Genomic DNA, 27,991 nt, shown 5'->3' on the forward strand with positions numbered 1-27,991 from the left:
TTTTAAATTTGGTTTTCTCTCTTCTCAGCAGTTTCATCCAAATGTGTGGTGATCTTGGTCTCTCTGTTTAATAGTGGTATAGTAATTGCATGGGCTAGGACTTGTCAACTGAGTCACTGTTAAATGTTTTGTGGTGTTTCGTGATGTTGACGTTTGATTGTTTCTTAGATTGGGCTGGTTCTAGAAAGACATTGTTTCTTTCATTCTAGGATGGAAGAAGGAGAATGAAATGTGAAGTTTCAGTTTTGTTGGCCAAGTTTGTATTAGCCTTTCTGCTGCCATAACATTTTTCTGTTCTCTGTTTATCTTCTGTAAAAAAAAAAAAAAAAAAAAAAAGCCACCACAGTCTGCCTGGATGAGACACAGACTGTCAGGCTGCTGTGCTCGATGTTAGAGGGGAGTCTCGGGTTTGGCTGCTTTTTATCCTTTGGTGATGCACCTCCACTCTGTTCTGTTTGTTTGGTGCTTTTCGAGTCAGAGTCTCTCCATGCCTCCGTAGCTCTGGGATCTAAGGTGTGCTCCTATTTCTAGCATCACTCCGTTCTTAAGATCCCAGAGCAACCTGTGTGCTTCTTTTGGGTGGGATGAAAGTCTAAGTTTGTTTGTATTCCAAATTTCCTCTGGGCTCCTCTGCTCCACTGAAGACTCAGCATTCTTGAATCTCATGGCTTAATCCCTGCTGTTCTCTGCTTTCTACTGTCCTATGTTGCCTTTATTTTCTTTGCTGCTAAGTTTAACGTGGAGAGGAGTCCTAGTAGAGAATTCTTGGGTTTATTCTGCCTAGGTTCAAATAGCAGCTTTTGTTTTTCTTAATCCTTTGGAAATTATGTTCCTGTACAGATTCTGGTAATCATATTAAGAGCTGGGAAAAGCATGTGTGAATGGTCTTTTGTAGCAGGTGAATAAATTAATAGCCGATGAATGGTCTTTTGTATGAGGATAGTGTTGGTCTGGTGATGTTGATGGGCTGCCTCACTTTTCCTGCATCAGATGTCCTTGTCCTTTATGAGCTGCTGTATGATTCTTTTCTTTCTGGCACTAAATCAGAATTAATACATACCAATCATGACTATTTTCTTCCCTTTGTAAGCTATTGCATAATGACTGGCCAAAAAGATTCGGTGATATTCATTGAGAACGTTTTAGGGTTATGTAGGGATGAGAGGCACAAGAAAGGAAAAGACATTCTTCTAATTTTTAGATAGTAAGTAAAGTCACACTTTTAATTAATGTAGCTATTCTGAAACTGTTAGGCCGGACGCATCACATTAAGGAAGAAAGTTCGGTCTGTGAGGACAATATTAAGCCCTCTACCCTTTAGCATTGGGTTTTTAGTACAAGAAAGAATTCATCTGATTGACTTACGACAACAATCAAAATAATTGTTGATACTGTTAGCCAGAAAAAGTTCCGAATAAACAGTCATTATAAGGTTCAATTTACATAAATGTGAAGATCAAAAGTGCAAGTTTTGGAACATTAGTAACTATTGTTTATGCTAAAACAAGCTGAATTGGAAATTTCTATTATATCATTCCATTATTTCTCTTTTTGTCTGTAACTTGTGTGGACCTAACATTTTGTTTGTTTGGTGAACTTGGTAATTTTAATCCTTTGTTTTGTTTTGATTTGTTTTGTCCTGACGTTTTAGCAAATCTGGCTTCTTGGACCAATTCAAAAAGCATTTTATTTGTTCAAGAAAATGTATTTTCTTTGCAAAGTTGCTTTTCTTTTTTATTCATGACTTCTGTTGCTAAATCTTTTGAAGCACATGTTTTTGATGCTGGTGTTAACATTTTTAATTAATATTTTAGATGCTAAAGGTGACAGTTTAAAAGATTGTTTTTGTAGCGAGTGATTTTTAAAAGTAAGTGTCATTTGGTTTTATTTTATAATAGAATTTAATCTTACATGGTTTTTGTTAAAGTAATGTTACCCAAAAATCTCTTATTGAACTATTTGTGGTGAGCTTTTTAAGGATGTTTAAGATTTCACATGCAGTTTAACCGATCACAGATGAAGCTGTAAATTAATACCTCATGAGCATGTTTGACTGCAGGGCATTGTTTGTGAACCAAACCTGCTTTGTTCCTATAAACTGTGAAAGGGGCTAAAGCATATGGATTAAAATTGTGTGGTGATACCAAAGTACTTATGAAAAGATACTCTAGTTGGATCATTTAGAATGTAATAAAATATTATGAATAGCCATAAAATGTAATAATTTCCTTAAGCTTTTAAGAGTTAGAAGATTGAGTTTTTGTTCCTTTGTTGGAGGTAACCACCTTAGTAAAGAAAATGTTTTGCTGCCTTTAAAGCTGTGCCTAGCATTAAGAATCACTGACATAGTATGATGATGAGAACAGAAACTTCCCAGAAAATGTACATGTATCTTTGTATAAATATTATATTTTCATTTTTGTTCCATTCATTATTTTAACAGAACCTTTATGCTAAAAAATCATTCATTGTTATTTTCTAGTATAATATTATTAAATGACATTTTTGGTATAAGATCAGGTATTTATTTGTTGGCACCATTTTTCATTTAAAATGTTTGAAAATCACCTAGTAGGCAATCTACTCTTTCAGCCATGATAAATTGTTAAGAATTTATTGAAAAAGAAAGCAAAACCAAAAAAACAAAACAGCAAAGAAGTTACAGGCTTTGCTCTGGGGGACAGTGATGAGTTTTGTTTTGCTGAGGCTTGAGTTAGCTTGCTTATTGAGGTGAACAGTAGACCAGGTTGTCTTAAGTTCTTGGAGTTCTTATTGGTATTCTTAGAACACTTTGATACCTGTTTTGAAAACACTGGACAAAGACAGTGAGGGAAATGGTTCTCGGTTACAGTGTGATCAGTAGGGTGATTGTGCCAATTGGAAATAAATTGTATTCATGATGATGCATAGAATATTATGTAAGACATTTAATTAAGTATTTTATATGCTTGACATACATACTTATGTAAATTGCTTTCTAAACAGTCTCCTAGATTTTTATGGAAGTGTGTTCTTTAAACAGTTTGGCCAACTGTGGCCACTGAACTGGTTTTAATTGTCAGAAATTCCTTGGTGCATTCTGGTTCCCAGGAGGAAACAAAGAGAGATTATAGGACTTGCTCTGTGTGTTGACTCTCTTGAATTTAAACAGCTTCTGAGTTAGCTGTTTCTATTTTCTCATAATCTTGATAGTATCAACAGGGTGTCCAGAAAGGAATTATCCATTCTGGTCATCACTGATGGTCAAGCTATCTTCTCCTAGTGTAACAACATGGGTCAGTGTTGACAGTGGCAGGTAAACTGTTGACTTAAGATCTACCACTTAATTCATGGTACCAAGTGATTTGTCAGTATTACACATTTCATAGTCACATAAACAGTCACATGAAGTACTTGCTATTCTTTGGTTTTTCGAGACAGGGTTTCCCTGTAGTTTCTAGAGCCTGTCCTGGAACTAGCTCTTGTAGACCAGGTTGGCCTCGAACTCAGAGATCCGCCTGCCTCTGCCTCCCGAGTGCTGGGATTAAAGGCGTGTGCCACCACTGCCCGGCTTGCTATTCTTATTATTAGTTTTTCAGGTGAGAAAACTGAGGTGTAGCTATTGTTCATGGTCATATAACTGGGTATTAAAAGGTGAGGTTTCGCTGTAGATGGCTTTTTATCTTAAGGCTCAATGTGAATACCAGTTGGAGTTATTTATGAATCACCAACACATATACATGGGAATGAGTGGATATGACCATTCAGAATAAATGTAGGTGAGATGGGTTCAACTAGAGTTGATGGAAATCTACATTTAATGGGTTGACCAGAGAATAAAACTTGCTGCTAGGTGGGTATTGTGTCTTACTAACTAAGGTATGTATGTAAATGGCAAATAAATCACTGACTCACTAGAAAAGAAAAATATAATAGTAAATTCACATGTATATAAATCTATTTTGTATAAAACAAATAGAAATTGTTTGCATTTACAAGTTCATTTGATTTAGAAATGCTTTGTCAGACACTGATCTTTTTAGATGACTGCCTTCACTCCTATTTTTTTCTTTCTTGTTGTAATTTAAACATATGTACATGTGTGTCTCTGTGTGCGGGTATGTGCATATGTGTCCAGGTGTCCTCAGAGGCCAGAAGAGTGTTTCAGATCATTTGGAGCTGTAGATACAGGAGATTGTGAACTGCCTGGCATGGGTTCTGGGAACTGAACTCAAGTCCTCTGCAAAAGTGTAGACACAATGTACCCACAGTGGGGCATAAATAACTCTCCTTTTAGACAGAGAAGATGAAGTGCATGATGTCATAGTATACCTGAAAATCCGTGTCTTCCTGTAACCATATGGAAAATCAGTTTGTTCTTTCCTAGAATAACAAGTTACATGTGTTTAGGGTTCATGGTATCAAGTGGCAGGAAGTTAAACTAGAGCAGTCTTGGCCAAAAAAGGAATTTGGCCATGTTTCCAAACTGGTATGGTTGGACCTTAGGGGTGCCTAGACCCCAGGATTCGGGCTGTCAGAGGTTCTCTCTGCACTCTCTGCCTCTGTCTCAGTCAGCCTCACCTTGTCAGCTGCTTCTCAGTGGCACTCCTCAGTTTCTGCTCAGGTTTCAAGAGTTTGTAATGGGCTCAGGCTAGCTTTTTTTACTGCTCACTTGAAATACTATCAGTACTTCTGATTGTCAGTTTTGGATGCTACATTTTATATTCAAGATATGCAGCCAGAAAAATAACTTAATATTTTCTGTAAGATTTACTGAGTATTTAATTTTTCTTCTGAGAGGTAACCTCAAATGAGCTAGTTGTGACTGCATCTCTCTTGTTCGATGGCAGGAAAGTTTTTCAGTTTACACTTTGGATCACTTTATAAATTTTGGTATCTTTGACAAGTTAATATATTGATTAGAGCTTTTACAGAAGATATTAGTATTTTAATTTAAGGGTGAGGGAGAAAGAATGCCATCATTTTTATTTGTTTTGATAATTTACATTTTATTTTTCTGAATTCTTTTTAATGAAGCCTTCATAAAGGCCCCGTTTTTTCCCCTATTGTTGCCGGTTACCTCAGAGGCTGCATGTGTTTGTGAGGGTGGCCCTTCACGATGGTTCTTAGATTAAAGAGAGACTGAGTTTTCTGATGTTTTGTGGGAGGTTATATTTAGCTGTTGGTATTTTGAGTTGGAACACTTCATTCTGCTGTGCCTTTAGTTAGTGAGTCATCTGGAGAAGACGGGCTGCTCTTGCTTTTAGGAAGAGTCTGCAGCAAATAATAATAAGTTAAGCTCTGGGGGAGATTTTCTGCCAAATAACAAGCTTAAAATGGAAAATGTTTTGTAATACATTTTATTTCCCGTATGCAAAATATATACTAAAGGATATAGAAGCATTTTGCTCATTATTGTCTTCAGCTGATAAAAGCAAAAAAAGTAGCTCTGATGCCATGTATAATGAAAAACATTTTCTACAAAGCATTGTATGGATTATTTATTTAGTTGTAGACAAGTAGAATGCCAGCATATGCTCTATAGAATTATTTCATTTATACAGTATTCAGCAGTGGTTGAAACTTGATGTTAGTTGTCCATATTGTGATGATTGAAATATATTCAAATCACATTTACAAAAAAATACCCTTATCACTTGACATTTACTTTATTTTGGTAGCTTTTTATTAGTCAAGATTCTTTGAGGGCTATGTAGCAGGGATGTGGGAGATGCAGATTCTAATTTTGAATCCCTTTGTATTATTTATGTCATACTGATTGCACACTTTAGCCATTGCACCAGGTTTTGTTCCCAGTAACAGTTCTTGTAGGAGGTAGTATGGGACAAAACAAAATGTGTTATCCTGGAAATTAAGCAACCTTAAAGTCCTACGATTTAGATTTTAAGCCCGAGCTGTCTTTTCTGGAGTCAGGTTCTGCCTCTCTGAGGTTTGAGGCACAGAATGACAGCAGCACTGGCGCCAGGAATCGGGACATCACTCCTCTCTCTTCCTTAGGCTTACTAACTTCACATAGGAGCGCCTTCACTATTACTGCTGTGTAAGAATCACCATCCTGTGTTCACTTCATGGGGGCTGAGGCATTCTGGAGGAGAAATTAGGTCTTTTGGGTTTTTTTAGAAGAGGTTACACTTTGTTCTCCATACTCGTGGTTATTACTGTATCGCTAGTTTCTTCCCGAGAATGCTTTCTTTTTTCATGTATGAAGGAAGCCTTAGCAGGAGGATTCTGTGCACTTACTCATGGCAGTAGACAGCCAGTCATGTTGGAGACATCAGTTATCCTGCTCTTTTAGCATGCAGTGTCAGTGTCTGTGCTTTTGATATCCTAAATCCAGCCTCCAAAATTGAGCTCCTACTTCCTGCCGTCCAGCCAGTTCTGCCTGCACGGTTCTTTATTCACCTAATACCAGTAGATGTGAGAGCTTCCTGCGGAAGCATGTGCATCCCAGGTTTCTGCATGCATGGGTGTGGGTGTGTGTGTTCTCTGTGCACTCACACTCATGTGCCAACGACATACAGACACACTCTCTCAGTCTGTTTTTATTTCTTACATCAGCCATGTTTAGTTCTTCTGAAATCTACTGGCACCACAGATAAACACATCCTAAAGTCCAGTCACTTCTACCTTTACCAATAAAGTCACCTGACCTACCCTACTTCCCCTTTCATGCCACCTTCGTCATTTGTTTGAATTATTGCAGAAGGCTCGTAATCAGTTTCTTTCCACCATAACTGCTTTTATATTCTTTAGCACAGCTAACAGGTTTTTTTTAAAGACCTAAGTTCTATAATGAAACTCAGATAAAAATGGGAAAGATAAAAAATGCTAATGAAAGGAAATATTATTTACATACAAATTGATTAGTTTTGTACAACAAATAATAACTGAGGGATCAGTGAGATTTATGAGCACAGAAATAAAGGTAAGGATGTATCCTATGCAAACTGGTGACCAGAGTTTACTCTCCAGAACTCATGCAATAGTGCAGGAGAGAACTATCTCTACAAACTTTTCCTCTGGCTTCCATATACAGACCGGAAATACACATCACACACAGCACGTGCACGCGCACGCGCACACACACACACACACACACACACACACACACACACATACAATCAACTGAGAAATAATTAGAAACCAAAATATTAGTGGTTGATGATTATAGGATTAATGACCCAAATATTGTTTAATACTTTTTTATATACAAAGGCCATAATTTATAGATTAACCACAGTATAAATGGAATACAAACATACCAAGAGACATTAGCATATCTGCTAATATAATTTTTTATACGTTCCCACATGCTTCCTGAGGATGTCTGCATGCACAGGAAGTCTAGAAGAGTGGAGCCAGGGAGCCTCTCCTTCCCTTTTGGTGTCTGGTGCATAGCAAGAGTGAATTCTGACCCTTTACAAGCTTTCATTTCAATGGGGCTCCTCTTATGCCTAGGATTTCGTATAGTGCTTCCTTATAGCTCACAGTTAATCACTTCAAACAGTAATTGATGCTTTAGGATAAATTCCTCCTATTTAACTTATCTTATAGTTTATCTTACTTTGTTGGTCCTAGACTGATGCCCTGTATTAAGAGGCTTCTGGAGAATTATTGTGATTGTTTTCATAGGTGCTAGGAAACTGCTTGGCACAATGCAATATACGTCCTTATTAACATTTTATGAACTAAGTACAACACGTAGAAAAGTATACAAATCGTAAGTGTGCAGCTGAAAGAATTACCTCAAAGTGAACATACCCGTGTAACTGCCATCCAGTCCTAGAAATAGAACTTGGCAAGCAGACTGGAAGCACCTGGCCCCTCCCTCCTCCCCAGAGGGTCTTCTATCTTCCTTCTAACATCAGAGATGAGCTTTGCTATTTATTTTAGAATTTTAATAAATAGAATCATGTAGTGTGCGCTTTTGAGTCTCATCGTGGTGAGAATGGCTCTGTACTGCTGCCTGGTGCAGGGCTTTGTTCATTTGCTCCTCTGGTCCTTGTTCATCGTGTGACTCCATCTCAGTTTTCTTGATGGAGATTCAGGTTGTTGTTAGTTTGACTGTTAGAAATAGTGTTGGTATATGAGCCTTCTTGTGTGGTTCATGTAATTGTAGGAATGGATGTACTGGCTCGATAGGTATACTTGTCTTAAATTTCACAATTTAAGAAGCTTTTACTTTTAGTTTCCCAAAATGTTAAATTCCCAGGAGCTCTCCACTTGTTTCACTGTTTTCAAAATTTGAGCCAGGGCTGTAGCTGTAGCTTAGAGATAAAAACAATTAACATGAAACACAAGGCCCTAGGTTCAATACCCATTATCACAAAACATGAAAGACCTGAGCCATACTGGTGGATAAGGGGTGTTTATTGAGATTTCTGTCCTGCCTGGTCCCGCAGCCGTTCAGTCCCAAAGAAACACACAGAGGTCTATACTAATCATAAAGTGGTTGGCCTATTAGCCAGGTTTCTTACTAACTCTTACATCCTACATTAACCCATAACTCTTGTCTGTGTCAGCCATGTGGCTTGGTATCTTTTATCAGTGAGGCATTCTCATCTTATTTCCTGAGTCTGCAGACTGAGTCTTTCATCTTCTCAGAATTCTCCTGTTCTCGTCGCCCTGCCTCTACTGCCTGCCTAGCTACTGGCCAATCAGTGTTTTATTAAAGCAATATAACTGACAAATCTTTACAAAGTACAAGACCATTGTCCCGCAGTAAAGGGGTTATCTCATTATAGTTTGATTAGGCTTTGTTGTTGTTGCTGTTGCTTTAGTCAGTCTTGATTATTATTTTATTTTCTGTGTATGGATGTTTTGCCTGTGTGTAGGTCTGTGTCTTTGGAGACCGAAGATCTTCTGTAACCAGAATTCCAAAGACTGTGAGCTGTTCTATGAGTGAGGGGATTAAACCCTGATCCTTTGCAAGAGCAGCAAGAACACTCAGCTGCTGAGCCATCTTTTCAGTCCCTTGGTTGCAACTTTGTTAACCTGGAACTCACTGTCTGGCCTATAGTGGCCTTCAACTTTGACCTTCTGAGTGCTGAGATTGTAGCTTATACCGCCATTTCTAGTTTACATGGTAGTGAGGATTGAAAACACCAACATATGACAAATATAAATGTTTGTGAATAAACGATGGATAGAAAAATTAATATTGATAAATATATAAGTGGATATAAGATTGTTCATCCTCCCTAAGAATTTAAACTTGTTTTATTGACAGGTTTCTTTAGTTTAAGTTAGTTAAGTACATAATATTGGGACAGACACAGAAAATAACATCTTCATAAACCATATATGAGTTTATAAATCATTACAACCTCTAAAGTTTAAATTTATAATATCAAATATATAAGTCCCTTTTGATCTAGGAATCACTTATTTGTATAAAGAAGTTTGTCATTATAAGAGAAGCACAGCATAGATTAATCCTGTCCCAAAAATTCTAGATAAAATGTAAACATGTCTTATTACAGATTAGCTTGTAAATATACCTTGGAAAATTAAGATAAACCAACCTGTGTTAGTTTATGAAATGTGCCTCAGTGGTCTCCAGTTAGTGGAATTGTTGGAAAGAATTAGAAGGTGTGTCAGTTGGCTCAATGTTCCTCAGTGGTCTCCAGTTAGTGGAATTGTTGGAAAGGATTAGGAGGTGTGTCAGTTGGCTCAAGGTTTTACCTGTTTCCCCCATCCAAAGTGCACTCTGGGCCTCCTACTTGTGATTTGAGACATTGGCTCTCAACTGTTTCTGCTGCCAAATTAAACAAATTCTTTTATAAGTTCCCTTGTTCATGTGTTTTATACATCAAGAGAAAAATCACTAATATAAAACCTCAGGAAATGTTGCTTGTAGGATTATTAATTTTATTATATTTGTGAGGGAAGTGTTTGAGTTGAGCATGCATGGTAAACTTCTGAAGTACCTAGTTTGGTAAAAAGTTTGTTACATTGTGTTATGCTTTTGTAACTAAGCTGCCATTATGCAGGGTTATTAATTCAGAAACAACTATTCAGTATTTTATTTTTATCATATGACTTTTAAACCAATACATAGTAAAAGGTATATACTATGTTTTATGTTTTATTAACTGCTACAGATAATAGCACACTGCCTAAGATAGTACATTGCATGAATATAATCACTTTCTGAATTCAAAATATGACTTCTTTAGATTTGTTACTTACGTTTTACTTTTATTTTATGGTGTGTTTTGCCTGTGTGTATGTGTGCACCTCATGTGCTCCTGGTGCCTGAGTAGGTCAGGAGAGGGCGTTAGAACTGGATTTGTGAACCATTATGTGGGTACTGGAAACTGAACCTGGAGCAACAGCTGCTCACCTAACCCTCCAGCCCTAAAACAAAATTAATTTTTGAGGAGTTTTGAAAGTTTTATTGCATGTGTGTGTCCATCCCTGGGGTTGAACTGATCATCAGTCTTGGCTGTAAGCACCCTTATATAGCAAACCATCTCCTAGTCCAAAGCAGAATTGTTCCGAAGAACAATTAAAATTGATTTTAAAACAAAATTTGTTTCACATAACAGAGTCTGCTGACTGTTACATTCAGTGTGTTCAGTCAGCGCCCTCTTTATCAAATAGGTAAACGAACATCTTACCTGCCCACTGAGGAAGAGTGACCTATGAAGTCAAAGTAGAGACTGGCAAACTAAGACTTGGGACCAAATCTGTCATTCTATTTGACCTTTATGACCTTTTTTCCCGTTTTTTAAGTAGTTTTAATAGTATCGGTGAATGATGTTTGAAAGTTGAATTCGGCTTCTTAACGCGGTGACTCTGCCGACTTTCTCACCTCGTGCCGAGTAGAGGATTGCGGCAGATTTTATGCGGCATCCTCATTACCTCTGCTGCAGCTTTCACACCTCACACCTCAGTGGGGTCGCTCTGTTCAGCAGTGTTTACGGTTCACAGGTATGGTTGTGCTGTAAGTGTTTTTATTTAATTTTTATCGTGTGTATGTGTATTTGATCTGGATGAATGTCTTTGTTCCACCCGTGTGCAGTGCCCCTGGAAGCCAGAAGATGATGTTGGATCTCCTAAGACTGGAGTTACAGCTATTTGTGTTGTACCCTGTGGGTGCTTGGAATCCAACCCATCACAAGGAAGAGCAACTGGTGATCTTAACAGCTGAGCCTCCGCTCCAGCTAAGAGTTACTAATGTATGTCTACCATGCCAAAACAAGAAAAGAAAACTCCATGGATCAATCATATGAGGCAGATTTTTTATATACTGCCATGACCAGACTAAGAACTTGAAGTATTCCAAATTCACAGGAAGGCGTTTCTCCTACAAATTTGAGGAGTATCCCAGAATTTACCACTACAGACATTACAGGCTTGCTCACAGAAACACAAAGTGAAAATGTGGTCACACACAAAGTTTGTTTGTAAATGGATCATTAGCCAAGCAATAGTCTTTTACTAATGGCCAATTAACACAAATTCTATTTTATTATCTCAGCCAAGAAATTCATTTAGAAAATTAACTTTGTATAAGGAGTCTAGACTTTGATGACAATAGTCACTTTAGGATTGAGGACACTGAGCTCGACTCAGGGGTCAACCAAGAAGGTAATTTCATGTGGTTTTCTTCAGCTGCTTATTGGGTTTTGTTTGTTAATTCTCCCCCCCCCCCCCCTCTTTTACTTTTTCCTTGCCCCTTGCCCCCTTCCTTACTGGAGTTCTCTGAATAGCCCAGGGTGTTCTTTTTTGTTTTGTGTTTTGTGTTTTGTACCTTGGTTTTCTAAGACAGTGTTTCTCTGTGTAGCAATCCTGGTTGTCCTGGAACTCACTCTGTAGACCAGTCTGACTTCGAACTCACAGAGATCTGTTAGCCTCTCCTTCCCAAGAGCTGGGATTCAAGACATGCACCACCATTGCCTCTTGCCCAGGGTGTTCATAAACTTGCAATCCTTCTGTTCTGCTTCCTGAGTGCTCCCTACATATGTAGTGTTCCACCACCTTTACCTTTCTAAAGGTCTTCATGAACAAGCAGATGCTACTGACATTGACCACTTATTCTAGGAAGTCGGTGTGGAGGGAGAATCTTCAGACATGACTGTTTGCAAAAACAGTTGAGAAAACTTTAGTTATAATTTGAGATGAAGTTTATTGAAGTAAGTGGTAATTAAAAACATTAGGAACATAAAAAGCTCACTGTGGTGTCTTGAACACCTGTAGCTTTAGGGCCACAGGAGGAGCAGGGTTGAGGCAGCCTGGGCTCAGGGACAGTCCGTCTCCGGTAATGAAGTGGAGACTGGAAGAATGGTCATCCCTTGTCCACTGTTCTCCCTGAGTTCGCTATGCAAAGCAGCCTCCCTTGTTATTGTGTGAGAGCTCTCATGCAGACACAATTCTACAAGCTGGTTCTTTGAATTTGTTCTTAAGTAATCAGAGCATTAATCTACTTCATATATATTATTTATTTTGTTTACTGAAATATTTTGATCTCCTGGTCAGAACTCAGATTTTCTAAAATGACAATTTTTTTTTACCTTCTGTTATTGAACTTTGAAAATTAGCTTTTGCTGCAGATTTTTATATCACTTCTTAAAATTTTTGAAGATTTATTTATTTTTGTTATTTTATGTGTTTTAGTGTTTTGTCTGTCTGTATATATGTGCACCACACCAGTGCCTGGGGCTCATGATTGTCAGAAGTGGTCTCCAGATCCCCTGAGACTGGAGTTACAGTGCCCAGCTGCCATGTGGGTGCTGGGATTCAAACCCAGGTCCTCAACAGGAGCAAGTGTTCTTAACCACCCAAACCACCCATTCATCTCTCCAGCCCGCCATTTGTTACTTTGCAATTAGTTCTAAATTGTAAGCAAGCAGCGTTGTGTTTTGTAAAGTCATTTGCCAGCAGCCACTCACTATAATCAGTAGTAATGTCGGGTTTTCAATAAACATTCTATTTTTCTTTCAAAAGGTCAAACAAGAATTGTTGTTCTTATTCATTCATGCACTCTGAAATTTGTAGCAGATAAGTTGTGCTTAGGTTTTAGCCTCACCAGTTTCTCTTTAGACCTTTGTACAAAGACAAAGGTAGCCTCCTTGCTTTGAAGTCCACTCTCCATCCTTTGTTGAGGTCAGAGTTTCTGTCTAATGTTGGATTTGGATGCTGCTTACATTGTAGCAACATACTAACTACAGATTTAAAAAGTCAATCTAATGGAATTCTGTAGTGCCTTTTTAGATGAATGTTCTTAGTGTAAACACTGCTTCTTGATTATGCTAGTATTTGGCATTGGCTGTTTGGAAATAACATTTTGAAAGCTGAAATATAGAATTTATTATAGATTGTGTTGAGATACCAATATTTACCATCAGTTTTATTTACATCTGCCCACACCTCTGTGCGTGTGTGTGCTTTGTGTGCTTTGTGCTTGTGTGTGCTTTGTGCTTGTGTGTGAGTGCACATGTGCTTGTGTGCATGTGTGTCTGTGTTTGTGTGTGTGCACTGGTGTGTGAGTGTCAGTGTTTGTCAAGGTCAGAGGACAGACCTAATACAGGAGTCTATTTTTTCTTTCTACTACCGTGTGGGTTCGGGAAATTGGACTCAGGCTGTGAAGTTTGGTGGCAAGTACCATTACCTGATGAGTCATCTTGCTGGTTTTTGTCATGAATTTTATTGAACATAATTAATTTTATTCCTGATAACAACCTTCTGAGCGCATATTATTTTCAAATTAAGATTTATAGCTGGGAACATCTTTCACACATGAGTGTTTGTAATCGGTTGCAAAGTTCTGAAACCCAGGAATAAGGCACCCATGGAGCTTCTGGCTCCTAAGGGATCTTTGTTTACCTCCTGGTTCCTGACATCTCTGTAGAGATGTTGCATTCTCTTCTTATCTCATATTGAGCCTCAGGCTTTATTTTAATGTTTGCTTTCATGGAATACTTTCCTCTGAGGCACTTCATGTCTTAATTATAGCACCCTCCCTGGGAGGGGGGAACCTGTTTATATTCAGTTGGATTCAAACCACACTTCCTGTTTTAGAGCGGATTTATCATCACCCTTCAGGCTGTTCTTTAATATAGCGCTCTTTAGAATGGATATCCTAAGCTGTTCCCCAGATGTTTTAACTTCAGCAAACTTGTGGTTTTCTTTATTGGCATCTTTGCTTGTAGTATTCGGAAGATGAAAGAAGATATCTTCTGAGTATCTAAACACATTTCATATTAGTTTTTGAATGTCTTTCGCTGCCAGGGCATGCATAGGATAATACTTATCCTGATAAAATTTCATAATCTTTTCTTTTAAAAGAGAATGTCAGAACGATAATTCTGTTAACAGTAATGTAAAAAATAGTATTGTCTGTTGTATGTGGTCTTGAGTTTTCATTGCTGTGCAATTCATATTTTGTGTAGCTGTTAACATTTAATTAATTCTTTAATAGCTTTCATTCTCCATTATTCATACAGTAAAGATTGAGATGCTTTGTATCTTTTAAATTATCCAGAAGTTTGAACTTAAAATATTAAAGATGTCAATCAGTTCCTTTTTCAAGATGGTTCTCTAATTGAAAATTCTCTGTGAAATGAGCAAACAGTTTTCCCTCCGCAGTTATAAAGGTAGCTGATAAAAACCTATTGAGTGTTTAAGGTATTCAAGGTCATGACATGGAAGGGTGAAAGAGTGTGCTGGAGCACATGCTGCTGTCCCCACGCTGCTGCTTAGGGAAGGAATTTGAAGTCCCTATGTGATCTGAGTTGCTTAGAAGCATTTCTGTGGTGGGTGACTTCATTTCCTGCCCTTGTCTCTTTGTCTTCCGGTTATTGCTTGCTAGACCAGCTGCTCTTCAATAATGTTCTCTACTTTCAACTCCTCTTCATCTAGCTTTCAGAGGACACTAATTTTAACATTTATTATAATCTTATAGGTTCCTATAGTTTTCTACATATGCTTCTCCAATTCTTTTCATTTTCCTTTCGGTATAACTTGCAGTTGTTGGTCAGATACTATTTATAGAAAGCCATAGGGTCTTAAGCTCTAGCATGTCAGATGCCCCTCTTTTCTTTAAGAATCTAACATGGAACAGGAAGAAAGACTAATTACTATAATAACACCCAGGACGAAGCAGGAGGACGACAGACTGGAGACTGTTCTAACACCCAGGACTAAGCTATATCAAACTGTATTTTTAGTTTTCATAGTTCAGTTTACCTTGTTTGCCTCTATTCCTTAAGCCTGAACTTCTTGAACTTTCAAAGGAGACCCATGGATTTTGGACCCATTTAATTGTCTAGATGTAACCCTTGTTGGCACATGCTCTCCCCCTTCTGTAGAGAAAAATGTTGACCAAGCTTAATCTGTGTTTTATTAGGATGATCAACCCCTTGGCAGGACGTGCCCTGCGAAGGGGTCTATGGTCACACTTCTAACTGTCCCCTTCTGCTGCTCCTTCTTGCCCTTGTTCACTTCCTCTTTCCTGGACTGTCTTTTGCTTTGTGAGGTGTCGTCCTCGAGAACTATTTGTTTTTGAGGTGATTTTTGTTAGCCTCAGCTTGCCATTCAGCTTCAAAATTCAGCAGTTCTGCTACTGGATGGATGTGAAGTTTGATAAATAGCAGATTGTTTCTCTTTAGCTTCCTGTTACTGGCTACAAATGTGTGCAGGTGTGATAGAGCGCTGCTGGTTTGAGCCTGTTCTTGGAGTAGTTCTGATCTCCGTGGAAATCAGCATGCTTCTTTGCTAACTTTATTTCTATGACGTCATGTTTCTGTGACTTTTCTGGTTGTTGTCAGCAGGAATGTTGGCGATGACACATTATTTGTTACTCGGAATCGGAAGTTCGGGATGTTATATTTTGATAGGGACTTAAATGCCTGCTTGAGTGTTTCTGATGAGTGATTTGTTTTTAAAGTTTGACAGAGAGAATGATTAGCTGTTGCTCAACCATTTCCATATCCATTGCATATATTTCTGGAACTTGTCTGTGATTGGAGAAACTCTGCCCCATGGAAACTGTGGGCTTCGATTAAAAAAAAAGATGAGGAGAGTGTATAATCTGTGTTTTGGAGTTACCCATGGGTAGGATGTCATTTAGGCTTACCAGGAGACTGCACATGTCATTCTGAGGATCACTTTCCTACAGTATTTTTCTGTCCCTTGCATGACTTAAAACTAAATGTCAAACAATTTACTGTTTAATGAAAATTGTAAATGGGTTTAGTGGAATTTAGTTGTATGTTTTTATGATCGGTTGAAACCTAATGCACATGCCATTTGTGTAAATTTAGAAGTAATCATTTTAATCTATACTTGGAAAGTGCTCTTTACCAGTATATTTAATTATCACATATGCTAAAAACTTTCATCTTCAGAGTTACATAAATGGGAATAATTAAACATTAAAACATTTTAGAATTGAATACAGGCTTATCTAAAGTAGCACGTTCTTAAAACCAGCTTCTTATCAAAGAAAATAGAGTTAGGCAGTGGAGAAATACCTCTAAATTACAATGCTCATCAACTAATAGTTTAGCTTTGGCTTTGGATGGCTGTTACTTTTTCCATCTTTTTCAAATATACATAAATATAATCACATGTGGGTATATTCTTTTGGCTTTTATCAGACTGACATTTGAGTGATTTTTTTTTTAACCTCACTGAACATTTGTGGTAAAAGATTTCAAAGCTTTGAATCTTACAATTTGCTTATGGATTTCCCTCCTCTGTGTTATTCTATTAACATTTGGTCTTAATAAGTATAACCTGTTTGGAATTACTGACATTTTAAGTTTATTATTTGTTTAGATGAGAAGTTTAAAAAAGAAAATTGAAAATCCAAACTTGGTATTACAAATGCTTTCTCGGGTTAGCTAACGTCTTCAAGTTTTCCTGTGAAGATTTTAATTGTGTTACCTTCCTGGATTGTTTTAAATTATTGATGTTTGCTTCTATACTGTGTAATCAACACAGTGTGAGGTCCTCTTTTCTTCAAATGTATGCTGAGTGTGCGTGTGCCCCTTCTCTGCCCCACACCAGGATTTTCTTACTCTCCTTTGGCATAACACAGCATCTTTAGTTTCGGTGAAAATGGAAAACAGTCGCCATTAGAAGTAGAACTTGGGTTGTGTAGCCTGTGTCTGTGTACCTTTCTGTTCATAATTATTATCTTAATTTCTCATAGAGAGTAACTGGTGGTGTATTATAATTTATAATTATGGGATCCTGAATTTCAAGTAGAAGTTGCTACATATCACATAAGTAGGAAATTTATTAATTAAGAATTAATTAAAGCCAGACGTGGTGGTGCATGTTTTTATACCAGCACTCTCAGGAGGCAGAGGCAAGTGGATCTCTTAGTTCCAGGCCAGCTAGAGCTACATAGTGAGACCCTGTCTTAAAAAAAAAACAAAACCAAAAAATGCAAAACAAATAAAAAATTAAAGTCTTTACTGGAAACCTTACTGCCAATTTTTTTCTGCATTTTTCATCTGTCTTGTGACTCCAACTGGCAAAACCCCTGTCTTTTGCTGTTTTCGTTTATAGCCTGATGTTAAGTTGAATAAAATGGGAAGGGGGAGCTGCATAGTGAGTATGAGACCTTCCTGAGAACAGTATCATTTTCCAGAATTCTTACAGCTTTTTAAAGTGAACCTTTGCAGAGTTTTAGACACTCAAAAATGAAGGTGATGGAAAATGTCTGTCAAGAATAGGCATGCTCACATGTTAAGTAATAAATCTGCTACTAACTCCAGACCTGTGTTCTGGATGGGGGTGCAGGACAGCATAAGGCAGGTCCCCTTTCTAATGCGTTATCACTGGTCCATCCTAATGAGGAGGTTGTTAAATGTGGGAAATCATGTCCTGTTCTGAACCTCAGAATCTCAATGCAGCTTCTCAATACTGGATTTTCTCCTTCTATTCCATCAATGTATTGGATGGAACTGGACATATTCCTTTGAACCAAAGCATTTAAGTGGACACACTTAAGAAGGAACATACTTCATCTTCTTAGGAACTTTCCACTGTGGTGTATTACAGGTGACAGAAGTCCAAAATGTCTACAGGCCAGGGTTTAGAAAAGCTATGCAAAAAAAAAAAAAAGAAAGAAAGAAAGAAAGAAAAGCTATGCAATTAATTCTCTGTTGAGAAAGGGTAGCATTCAGAATATCAAGCATTGGTGAGTTTCTTCCTGTTGGTTTTAAGGTTGTTCAACCTTTCTACACACACTGGAATGATTTCAGAAGTCAGTGATAAAAAACAAGTCAGGGAAACCAGTTTACTAGTTCACATGAAAAATTAGGATAGTGACAATGATTTTATATCTTCTGAAGTCAAGCGCATCATTATATATTGAAGTACAGTTTGCATACAAAACATTTAACTCCTTATATGTAAAATTTTAGATTTGGATACTTGTACTTTGTAACCATCAACAAAACTGAAAAATTTTCAATTTTTGACACATATTTCTTTGTAATCAGCTTCTTTTCAGACCCCCTCATCTGTGGCAGCTGATTTCAACCCCTATTGCTTTGTCTTAGCCAGAATGCTAAAAAATAAGAAAGGATTGATTTTTGTATGTTTGCTATTATGTGTGACTCCTTTCACATAGCTGACAGTGTTTTTGAGCATAATCCATGTAGTGGAAGACATCACTTGTTCACCTCTTCTTACTGTGCAACAGTGTCCCTCCTGGGGACAAGCCAGTTTATTTATTATTTGTTTTGAAACAATAAGGTTATAGTAACTGCTGGGATGCCTGATTACAATAGTAATCATGTGTTTAGATTTTTCCAAGGAATCAGCAAACCCTGCTGAGCCTTTTGAGTTTGGCGTCAGCAGTGCGCCCCTTCTAAATGTGTTGCCTCTTCTTCAGTTACTGTTATTTTCAGTTTTTTGCATATCTTTACTGAATATGTGGAACTTCCTAGAACTAATGGTGTTGATAGCTATATTTCCTTATCAGTTGGTTGGCTGACCAGGGCCTGGGTTTCATTATTAGCACAGAAAGGTATGGAAGGGAGTGGGAGAGGGAAGGAGGGTGCTTCTTAGGAATTAATTTTGTGTAAAGTGAAGTATTTACTTTGGTCAGTTATGAATTTGCTGTGCTGTGTCATTCAGGATTGTCAGAAAAGAAAGTTGATGTTCTTAAAGCTTCTTATTATCAATTCCATTTGACTTCCAGTTTGCAGTATTAGGTTGCTAAAAGAACTAAGAAAGATATTTTGGAAGCCATGTCTTCTTTTTTTATTATTGATTTTTTATTGCACTCTACATTTTTCTCTGCTCCCCTCCTTTTCTCTCCCCTCCCCTTCTACCCTCTCCCATGGTCCCTATGGTCCCAATTTACTCAGGAGATCTTGTCTTTTTCTACTTCCCATGTAGAGTAGATCCATTTATGTCTCTCTTAGGGTCCTCATTGTTGTCTAGGTTCTCTGGGATTGTGATTTGTAGGTGGGTTTTCTTTGCTTTATGTTTAAAAAACACTTATGAGTGAGTACATGTGATAATTGTCTTTCTGGGTCTGGGTTACCTCACTCAATATGATGTTTTCTAGTCCCATCCATTTACCTGCAAATTTCAAGATGTCATTACTTTTTTCTGCTGTGTAGTAGTCCATTGTATAAATATACCACATTTTCCTTATCCATTGTTCATTCAAGTGGCATTTAGATTGTTTCCAGGTTTTTAAAGCCATGTCTTAAAATTGAGTAAAGAATTGTCAGGTATGGTGGCAGACACCTTTAATCCCAGCAGTTGGGAGGCAGAGGCCAGGGATACACAGAGAAACTCTGACTTGGGGGGAAAAATAAAAAATAAATAAATAAATGAATAAAGAATAAAAATTCAAAGGACCCAAACTTCAATTTTTTTTAATATTATAAATTGTATCACGGCTTGTTCACCATCAGATTATAGAAGCAAGATTTTTCCTTCCTTCCTTCCTTCCTTCCTTCCTTCCTTCCGACTCCCCTCCTCTCCCCTCCCCTTCCAGCTTCTCCACTCCTCTCTTCTGAGACAGGGTTTCTCTGGGTAAAAGTTCTGGCTGTCCTGGAACTTTTTGTAGGCCAGGCTGGCCTTAACTCACAGAAATCTGCCTACCTCTGCCTCCCAAGTGCCGGGATTAAAGGCATGAGCAATTTTCTATTGCTATCATTACATATTAATCAAAATCATGGAATTAAGAGTCCCATGATAGCTTTTCTAAGTTATAGTAAGTATTTATAAGAGACTGCCCCAATATATTGGGTTTTTATTACAATTTAATTTTTTATCATTTATGTGTGTGCACATGCACAGTAAAGTGTGATGTTCAAATTCTTACTTTTAGGAGTTGATTCTCTCCTTTTGTGTTAGGTTCCAGAGAGCAAACTCAGATGGTCAGCCTTGCTGGCAAGTGCTTAGAGCTGTCTCCACTTCTCCAGCATTTTCTGGCTCACAATTATAAATTGTTTTTCTTTTTTAATTTTGTGTATATGTGTGCTTTGTTTGTGTGTGCATGCCTATTGCCCATAGGGGCTGTAAAAATGATGTCAGTGTCTCTGGAATCAGAGTTACAGATGGCTGTGAGGAGGCCATGTGGGTACTGGAAACCAAACTGTGTCCTCCAGAGGACCAGACAGTGTTTTTAATTACTGAGTCATCATCTCTGAAGCCACCTGATTTTGTTCGATTGCTTGTTTAGGTTTTATGTATGTGACTTTCTTTATGTTTTGAATGCTATTCTTTATTCTTGAGTGCTAATTTTTCTAACTTAATTTGGTATATCACAAAGCATAAATTATTTAATTCTGTGCATTTTTTTTGTCAAACATATCATCTCAAGATTCATTTTAAATTACTTACTGTTCTCCACTGTAACTCTATGAAAGGAAACTGGAAATCTTGTGAAATGACCAGTGCATTTTAATGAGAGCATGCAAAAATTAGTTACTGTATCTTGCTATAGCATTGATTCTCTTCTTTTAAGTTGTTGAGTCATTGACCTTCACATAACCTGCCTTGAATAACAGTAATAATTATAATGCTTTTGAGAAGGTGAATTTCTCTGTAGTAGTTTTTCTGCCTTTATTTTCATCACTGCCTGTGCCTTGATTTTAATGACATAGGGCTTTTATTCTGAATGACGCTGTTAGTCGGTGTTTACTTGGTCATGGGTTTCACAGTTAGCTCTTGCAGATTATGGTAGCTTTCTGGTGATCCATCAGCTTTATTCTCAATTTTTTTGAGAAGTCAGTGCTATCTTTGTTCTAGAATGCATTGTTTCCATATTAGGACATTTTACTTGGTAACTTTTTATGTATGTCTTTTATTTTGTGTATAATCTCAAGGTATTTGTTACTGACAGCCACTGTTCAAGTGCAGCTTTGCTTGCCATGTTTCTCGTTGATCGTCAAGGCCTCTCCTCTTCCTTGTGCTGTGCTTGTTTTCTTCAAAAGCAAAGCGGTGCATTGATAACTATGTTAATTGCTCAGGAATTATTATTTGTAAAAGGTTTTGTGAACTAAGTGGAAAGCATTAATTAGAATTTAATTTCTACATATTCTATGAAATACGGGTTAAAACTACTTTAGATAGAAGGTTGGGTGTGGGTCTCACTTGCATTTAATTTTAGGCTTCGGAGACAGAGGCAAGTAGATCTCTGAGTTCTGGTCCAGCCTGGTCTACAAATCCAGTTCCAGGATAGCCAGGGCTACACAGTGAGACCTTATCTCAAGCATCAGCACACCACAAAAACAACTTTAAAAGGACTTGATGCATTTTTTACATAATGTTACTCTTTAAGAAATTCTGAGTTGAATTCAGTGACATGAATTAACATGTTCTTATATAAAATGTCTCTATGATGAAATTGTGGGATACAGAACTTTTTGGGGGTAGGGAGTTCTGAGACAGGGCTTCTCTGTAGTTTTGGAGCCTGTACTGGAACTAGCTCTTGTAGATTAGGCTGGCCTGGAACTCACAGCAATCTGCCTGCCTCTGCCTCCTGAGTGCTGGGATTTAAGGCGTGTGCCGCCACCACCTGGCCATAACTTGATTTTATAAAAGTCGTACCATAACTATTTGTTTTCCATTAATTGTAAATAAGAAATTCTAGTCTTGTTGAGTGAAGTATTCTGATAATTATGTTGAATGATAAATATAAACCATCCCAAATTTTTTAAAAAAAGGTTATCTAAAAAGGAAAAAACTAACACCAAATTTCTTATAAAATAAGGGATGATGAAAGACAATGGAAAGTATATTTTATGCTATGGGGGAAATCTAAAATTACAGTTCAATATCCACACAAGTAACTGTGTATTAGCTTCCAGAAAGCAGAGGCACATAGAATGAATAACCTGGAATATATAAAAATTGAGGTTTTCATACATAAGAATAAAAAATAAAAGTCTAACATTAATAAAAATTTAGAAATTTTAATGTTAATTCTACTTTCATCACATAAACAAAAACATTGAGAGTCAGACAAATGTGCAATGAAAATAAGAAGAAAATGATAAATGCTGAAGAGCAATGAACCCCTCCTATTAGTAATCAAATACATAGAGATTTCTCCAGAAAGCAGTTCATGAGTGCATGAATTACACTCAGCGCTAACAGAGATGCGAAAATTTTGACAAGTGACAGAAATCTCTTGAAAACAATTTCACAATAAGCTCCTGGAATCGATCTCTTTCTCTCTCCCCTCCCCTCCCCTCCCTTCCTCCCTCCCTCCCTCCCTCCCTCCCCCCTCTCTCTCCTCCAGCCACTCCCATACCTTATTCTTGTAACTCTATTTTAGGGAGGGGCATTATCCCAGAGAAAACTGCAAAACATAAAAAGTCCATGTAAAAAGCTGTTTATCCTACCATGATATACATATATAATAAAGAATATTAAAAACCATAAGTATCCAAAATCCAAGAAATGAGTCAGATAGTATATGTTTTAGATTCTTAACAATATGTATTTACAAAGAAATTTAATTCATTTTTGAATACAAATAAATGATTCTAAGATTGCACTGATTATATTTTAATTAGAATTTGCAGTTTGTGAAAATTGACATATGCTAACTTACCTTCTCCTGTAATTTCTTTGTAGGTTTGATGAGCTTGTAAAAAAATTCAAAGTTGAATATCATGCTGGTGGCTCTACCCAGAATTCAATTAAAGTGGCTCAGGTTGGTTAATTATATTAAAAATTAATGAAAATGTTTAAAAATGAATCTAAACTTTTAGTTATTTTACATATTGTTTTCCAGTTTACTTTTATTGTTTCAAAAGAGTTTTGTTCATTTTTACTTGAGTCTTTAACAACACATTTAATAAAAATAATTTTAATTGCCTTTTTTGATAAGCTTAAAGAGAAGTTTATATATTTATTCATTACTATTTTTGTATGTTAATTGCTTTGTAGAACTTTTCATTTCATAGATAACTATAATTTTTATTTTATAAATGAATTTTTTCTTTTGTTAATTGTATCTGATTTTGCTTTAATGTCATTTACTTTGACAGTTGTGTCCCTCCATCCCTCCATTACTCAATCCTTCCTTCTGTTATTTGAAGGCAGGGTTTACTTATATAGACGTGGCTGGCCTAGAAGTCACTGTGTGGACTAGGTGGGCCTCAAACTTGTGATGATCTGCTTGCTTTTGCCTCTGGAGCATTAGAATTACAATTGTATAGAATTTAATGTAATTTAGAAAATTTTCATTTTATACAGGTGATTGCATGCACCTGTAATTTCAGGTATTTTACAGGCTGAGGAGGATCATGAATGTGAGGTCAGCCTAGGAAACAAAACAAAACCTTTTCTTTTTATGTGGTGTGTATAAAGGATATTGCTACTATCTATAAACATTCTTCAATATATAAGTATGTGAATACAAATATGTATCTCTTCTTGTTTATTTTGTGATAGAGTCTTATTGTGTAGCTCTAACTGACTTGTAACACCCTATATAAGCCATGATGGCTTCAAATTTAGAGATCTGCCTCCTGTAGCCTCTTGAATGCTGAGATTAAAGTCAGGGGTCACCCAAACTGCCAAAGTATATGTATCTTTCTATCCATTTAAATGTCAATATCTAAGCATGTGTCTTATGTACTTATATACACATGGATTTTTTGCATATGAATCTATATACTTTAGAACTGTCCAATATACATGTATATTTACTTGCATATGAATCTATATACTTTAGAACTATAAAATTCATTCAGTAGTATTGGAATAAACCCAGTTTGAAATATAGTCTGAATCAACAGCTAATCTAAAGTTAAGAGTTAATGTTAGGGGCTGGAGAGATGGCTCAGCAGTTAAGAGCACTGACTGCTCTTCCAGAGGTCCTCAGTTCAATTCTAGCAACCACATGATGGCTCACACCATCTACAGTGGGATCTGATGCCATCTTCTGGAATATTGTGTACATTCAGGTAGAACAAACACTCATACATTTAAAAAACAAAACAAAACAAAAAACCTTTTTAAAAAAAAATTTTAAACTCCAATTTGGAAGGATATGAGGAAGATAATTGCTGTAATTTGAAAGTCGCCTTACTATCTTCTCATGTAGTCACATTCCTCATACACCCCATAGTCATGGGGTCCTCTAGTTTAGTATTTGAAGACTTTTTTACAATTCTGAGACCATTGTCTTGCCTGCAAGGTGGGCCACTCTCGTCGGCTCAGGAGGCAGCAGTGCACAGGCAGAAGCACAAAGCCACCGAGGACTGCCATGCAAGATTCTCCTGGCTTTTATTTTTGCACGGCCACTGAGATGGTTGGCGGGGTAAGGTATGCTCCTCCAGACCTGACCATCCGAATTCTGTCCCCAGGGTAATCACGCTGCTCACCATATACAAAATAAAGTGTGATTTGTTTTTAAAAATGAAAGACATGAGAAAAAGCCTTGGGCTGTATGGCACACCAAGGCCCTGGGTTCTGTCCCCAAAGTAAGTCACATACACAAAAGAATGACTTACATTTCAATTTTGGATATTATATTAATTTGTTCTGACTACCGTGACAAAATACACTGATTGAATGAATTAAATAACAGAAGTTTTTCCTCAGATTTCTGAAGGCTTTAAGTCATGGTCAAAACACTGTCAAGGTCGTTTTTTTGTAAATCCTTTCTTCCTCTCTTATAGACCACTGCCCTCTTTGATGTCCTCTAATTGTCTTTTCCTCTGTATTTTTGAAGCAAGAAATCTCTGGTATTTGTTCTTTAATACCAGTACTATTAATATGTGCATACTCTCCCGACCTCATTTCATTGAATTTCTTATGATGACGAAGGCTTAGAGCTCACCATGGGTTTCAGCAGAGAGTATGGGAATGATGATCTTCTGGGCATGGCAGAGATTTCCCTCACCTCTCTGATTCCCTCTACTCTTCACTTTTTTCACTACTGTTGACTGTTAACTGAGCACTGAAAATAAATTCTCTTATTCCTAGGACCTTTTAATATTTCATATCTTCTCAAACTTTATTAGTACTTATTCAAAGGGTTTTCTTTTTGTTCTTTTAACATTTATTTTGCTTACTCTACTCAATAAGAAGTGCTCTATATAAACAATCAAATGAAATAAGGAAAATGAGATTTATTAGTAAGTATCTGTGCAGTTGAACACCCTGTGTCCTAAAGATGATACTGTATATTGGTATCACTGCTAGAGAATGGAATGCTAGTTCTTCAGTGAATTAAAGCTGATATTAACCCCAAGACCCAGGTGTTCCATTTCTGCATATGCTAATTTGTTTATGTACTCCTAATTCTCAGTCTGAAGCACAAATTCTCCCTTATCATGGTACATGGAAATGAGTTCTTTGGGTAACTAGAGTGGATCAATGTTCTTATAAAAGAGAACTTGAGTTGTGTTCCATAAGATAAGCCAGTCACACTATCACATGCACACTTTATGGTTCCACTTATATTTGGCATCTGCTATATCCTGATTTCATAGAGAAAGTAAAATGGTCACTCTTAAAAACTGGAAGGAGGACAAATGGGGAGTTACTGTTTAATTCATACAGGGTTTCTTTTTTTCAAGATGGCGGTGTTATTGGCACAAAGCACAGAGATGTACTTAATGCTAGTGGCCTGTATGCATCATGAGTTTCATGGCAGTGTCGGGCCACTTAGGGGCCTATGTATTGCAGTCGTGTAGTGCTACTGTTGGTCACCAACTGCTTTCCCTCCTTAGTTTCTGCAGACTCACCCTGTGATATTCTTAAGTAATGAAATGCCTCACAACATGTCTCAGAATGTAAGTCATTGCTAAGTAAAAACACAGTTATAAAGTATTTAAAAGAGTAAATTTTCTTTTATGAATCATTTGTCACAATCCATAAATTATAAAAGATTTTACACATTTATTTAATAATGAAGTAACATTTGCAGGTCAAGATGTGGGCTTGGTCTGTTGTGGCACATAATCTGGAGGCAGAGGCAGGTAGATCTAAGTTCAAGATTAGGCTGGTCTGTATAGTAAGCTCTAGGACAGCCATGTTTATGAAGATAAGCTCTGCCACCACAGCCCATTTTGGTCTTAAATCTTTACAGAAGTCAAGGTTAGCACAGCAGAAAGTTAGTGTTTGTCACTCAGTTATGGACTTGGTATTGTTAGTTAATTGCCTTTTAATGTTTCTAATACTGTTGTCATTTTATGTACAAGTTTAAATTGTAAAAATAAGCATGGCAGTTTCAACAAAACCAAAGTCCATACATTATCAAAAGCGAGGCTTCGGTGACTATGGTATTTTCATAGTAGCACACAACTGACTTGATTAGGGAGGGAAACCAGCAAAATAGGGGGGTAGTATATCAAAATGAGCTGCAGACTAGATTAGGTACCCGGGGGTTGAAAACAAATGTACAGAATGAATGACAGCTATTTCTCAGTCAGCTGTGTGTTCAAATGTTCTGATACTTACAGAAAATGGTGAATTAGCTTGATCATTCTTCAGGCATTGTTACTAATGTCACATTGATGAACCAGAGACCATGGGACACCCTAGGGAATATTTCTTTAGGCACATGCTGCTCTGCAAAGCCTTGGGTGTTTGTAGGCCTTTTCTGTCAGATTCCAGAAAGGTGGAAACATTCTTGATAATGAATGTGTTGTCTTGCTTACAGTGCTGTCTGATATTACCAGTAGTCATATTTTATACTTCATGTGCTATGACAGATCATGTCAAGATAATGTTCTTAAGCCCTTATGTATTTTGAATTTTCTAACCACACTGAAGATTTTAATGAAGTCACAATTATATATAAACATATATTCATTGATGTCCCGTTCAGATATAAATTGGGACTCATGTATATTTGACCGACAATACAGAATCAAATGTTGGCAGTTTCTACACATGTCTTTGTTTCTATACTTTGTTTTTTGAAACTAGGTCTCACTGTGTAGCTCAGAGGGATCCACCTACATCCTCTACTTTGTAAATTCTGTTTTAAAGGCGTATACCACCACATCAAGCTAAATATCGATTTCTGTTCATATGTATCTGTGCCCTTTCCCTTGCCTCCCAAACCACCCAGTGTAGGTTCTAGGAGCTACATTCAGGTCCTCTGGAAGAATAGCTACTGTTGAGCCATCTCTCCAGCCCCTTCTCACACATTTTATTTTTCTTACCTGTGGTCCTAATGCTTCCATAATAAAATATTTTCACACACCAAAATTCACCAGACCCAATTAACTAGACCACTCAATTTCAGTGTGTGATGTTTTTATTTGCCATTTTTAAACATTGAAGTTAATTTGAACATTCAATATATATTTCCATTCACAGTTCAGCTTCTTCAAATGGCAGTTAATAAAATTTTCAATTTGAAAGACACAGAAGATGGTCTTCATGGATGTGACCCTAAGAGTGCCTTTGGTCTTGGATTATGGCTTAATAGCTTAATAGGACAATGTTTGTCTACCATGTGCGAGCCTCAGGTTCAATTCCCAGCTTCCAAAAGATTAATGAAAATATAAATATCATTGGTTATGAATCCAGAAAT

General features: G+C 37.1%; 1 protein-coding gene across 2 annotated transcripts in view; it reads left to right on the top strand.

The window, feature by feature from the left end:
* Adk (adenosine kinase) overlaps positions 1-27,991 on the top strand; it is a 387,740-nt gene that overhangs the window by 104,120 nt on the left and 255,629 nt on the right. For both annotated transcript variants that reach the window (XM_038309653.1, XM_038309654.2), the window contains exon 4: positions 23,068-23,146. In XM_038309653.1, the coding sequence (XP_038165581.1) occupies positions 23,068-23,146 (79 nt within the window). The remainder of the gene's footprint in view (positions 1-23,067; positions 23,147-27,991) is intronic.

This window comes from Arvicola amphibius, chromosome 13, assembly GCF_903992535.2.
Source record: "Arvicola amphibius chromosome 13, mArvAmp1.2, whole genome shotgun sequence".
Lineage (NCBI taxonomy): Eukaryota > Metazoa > Chordata > Mammalia > Rodentia > Cricetidae > Arvicola > Arvicola amphibius.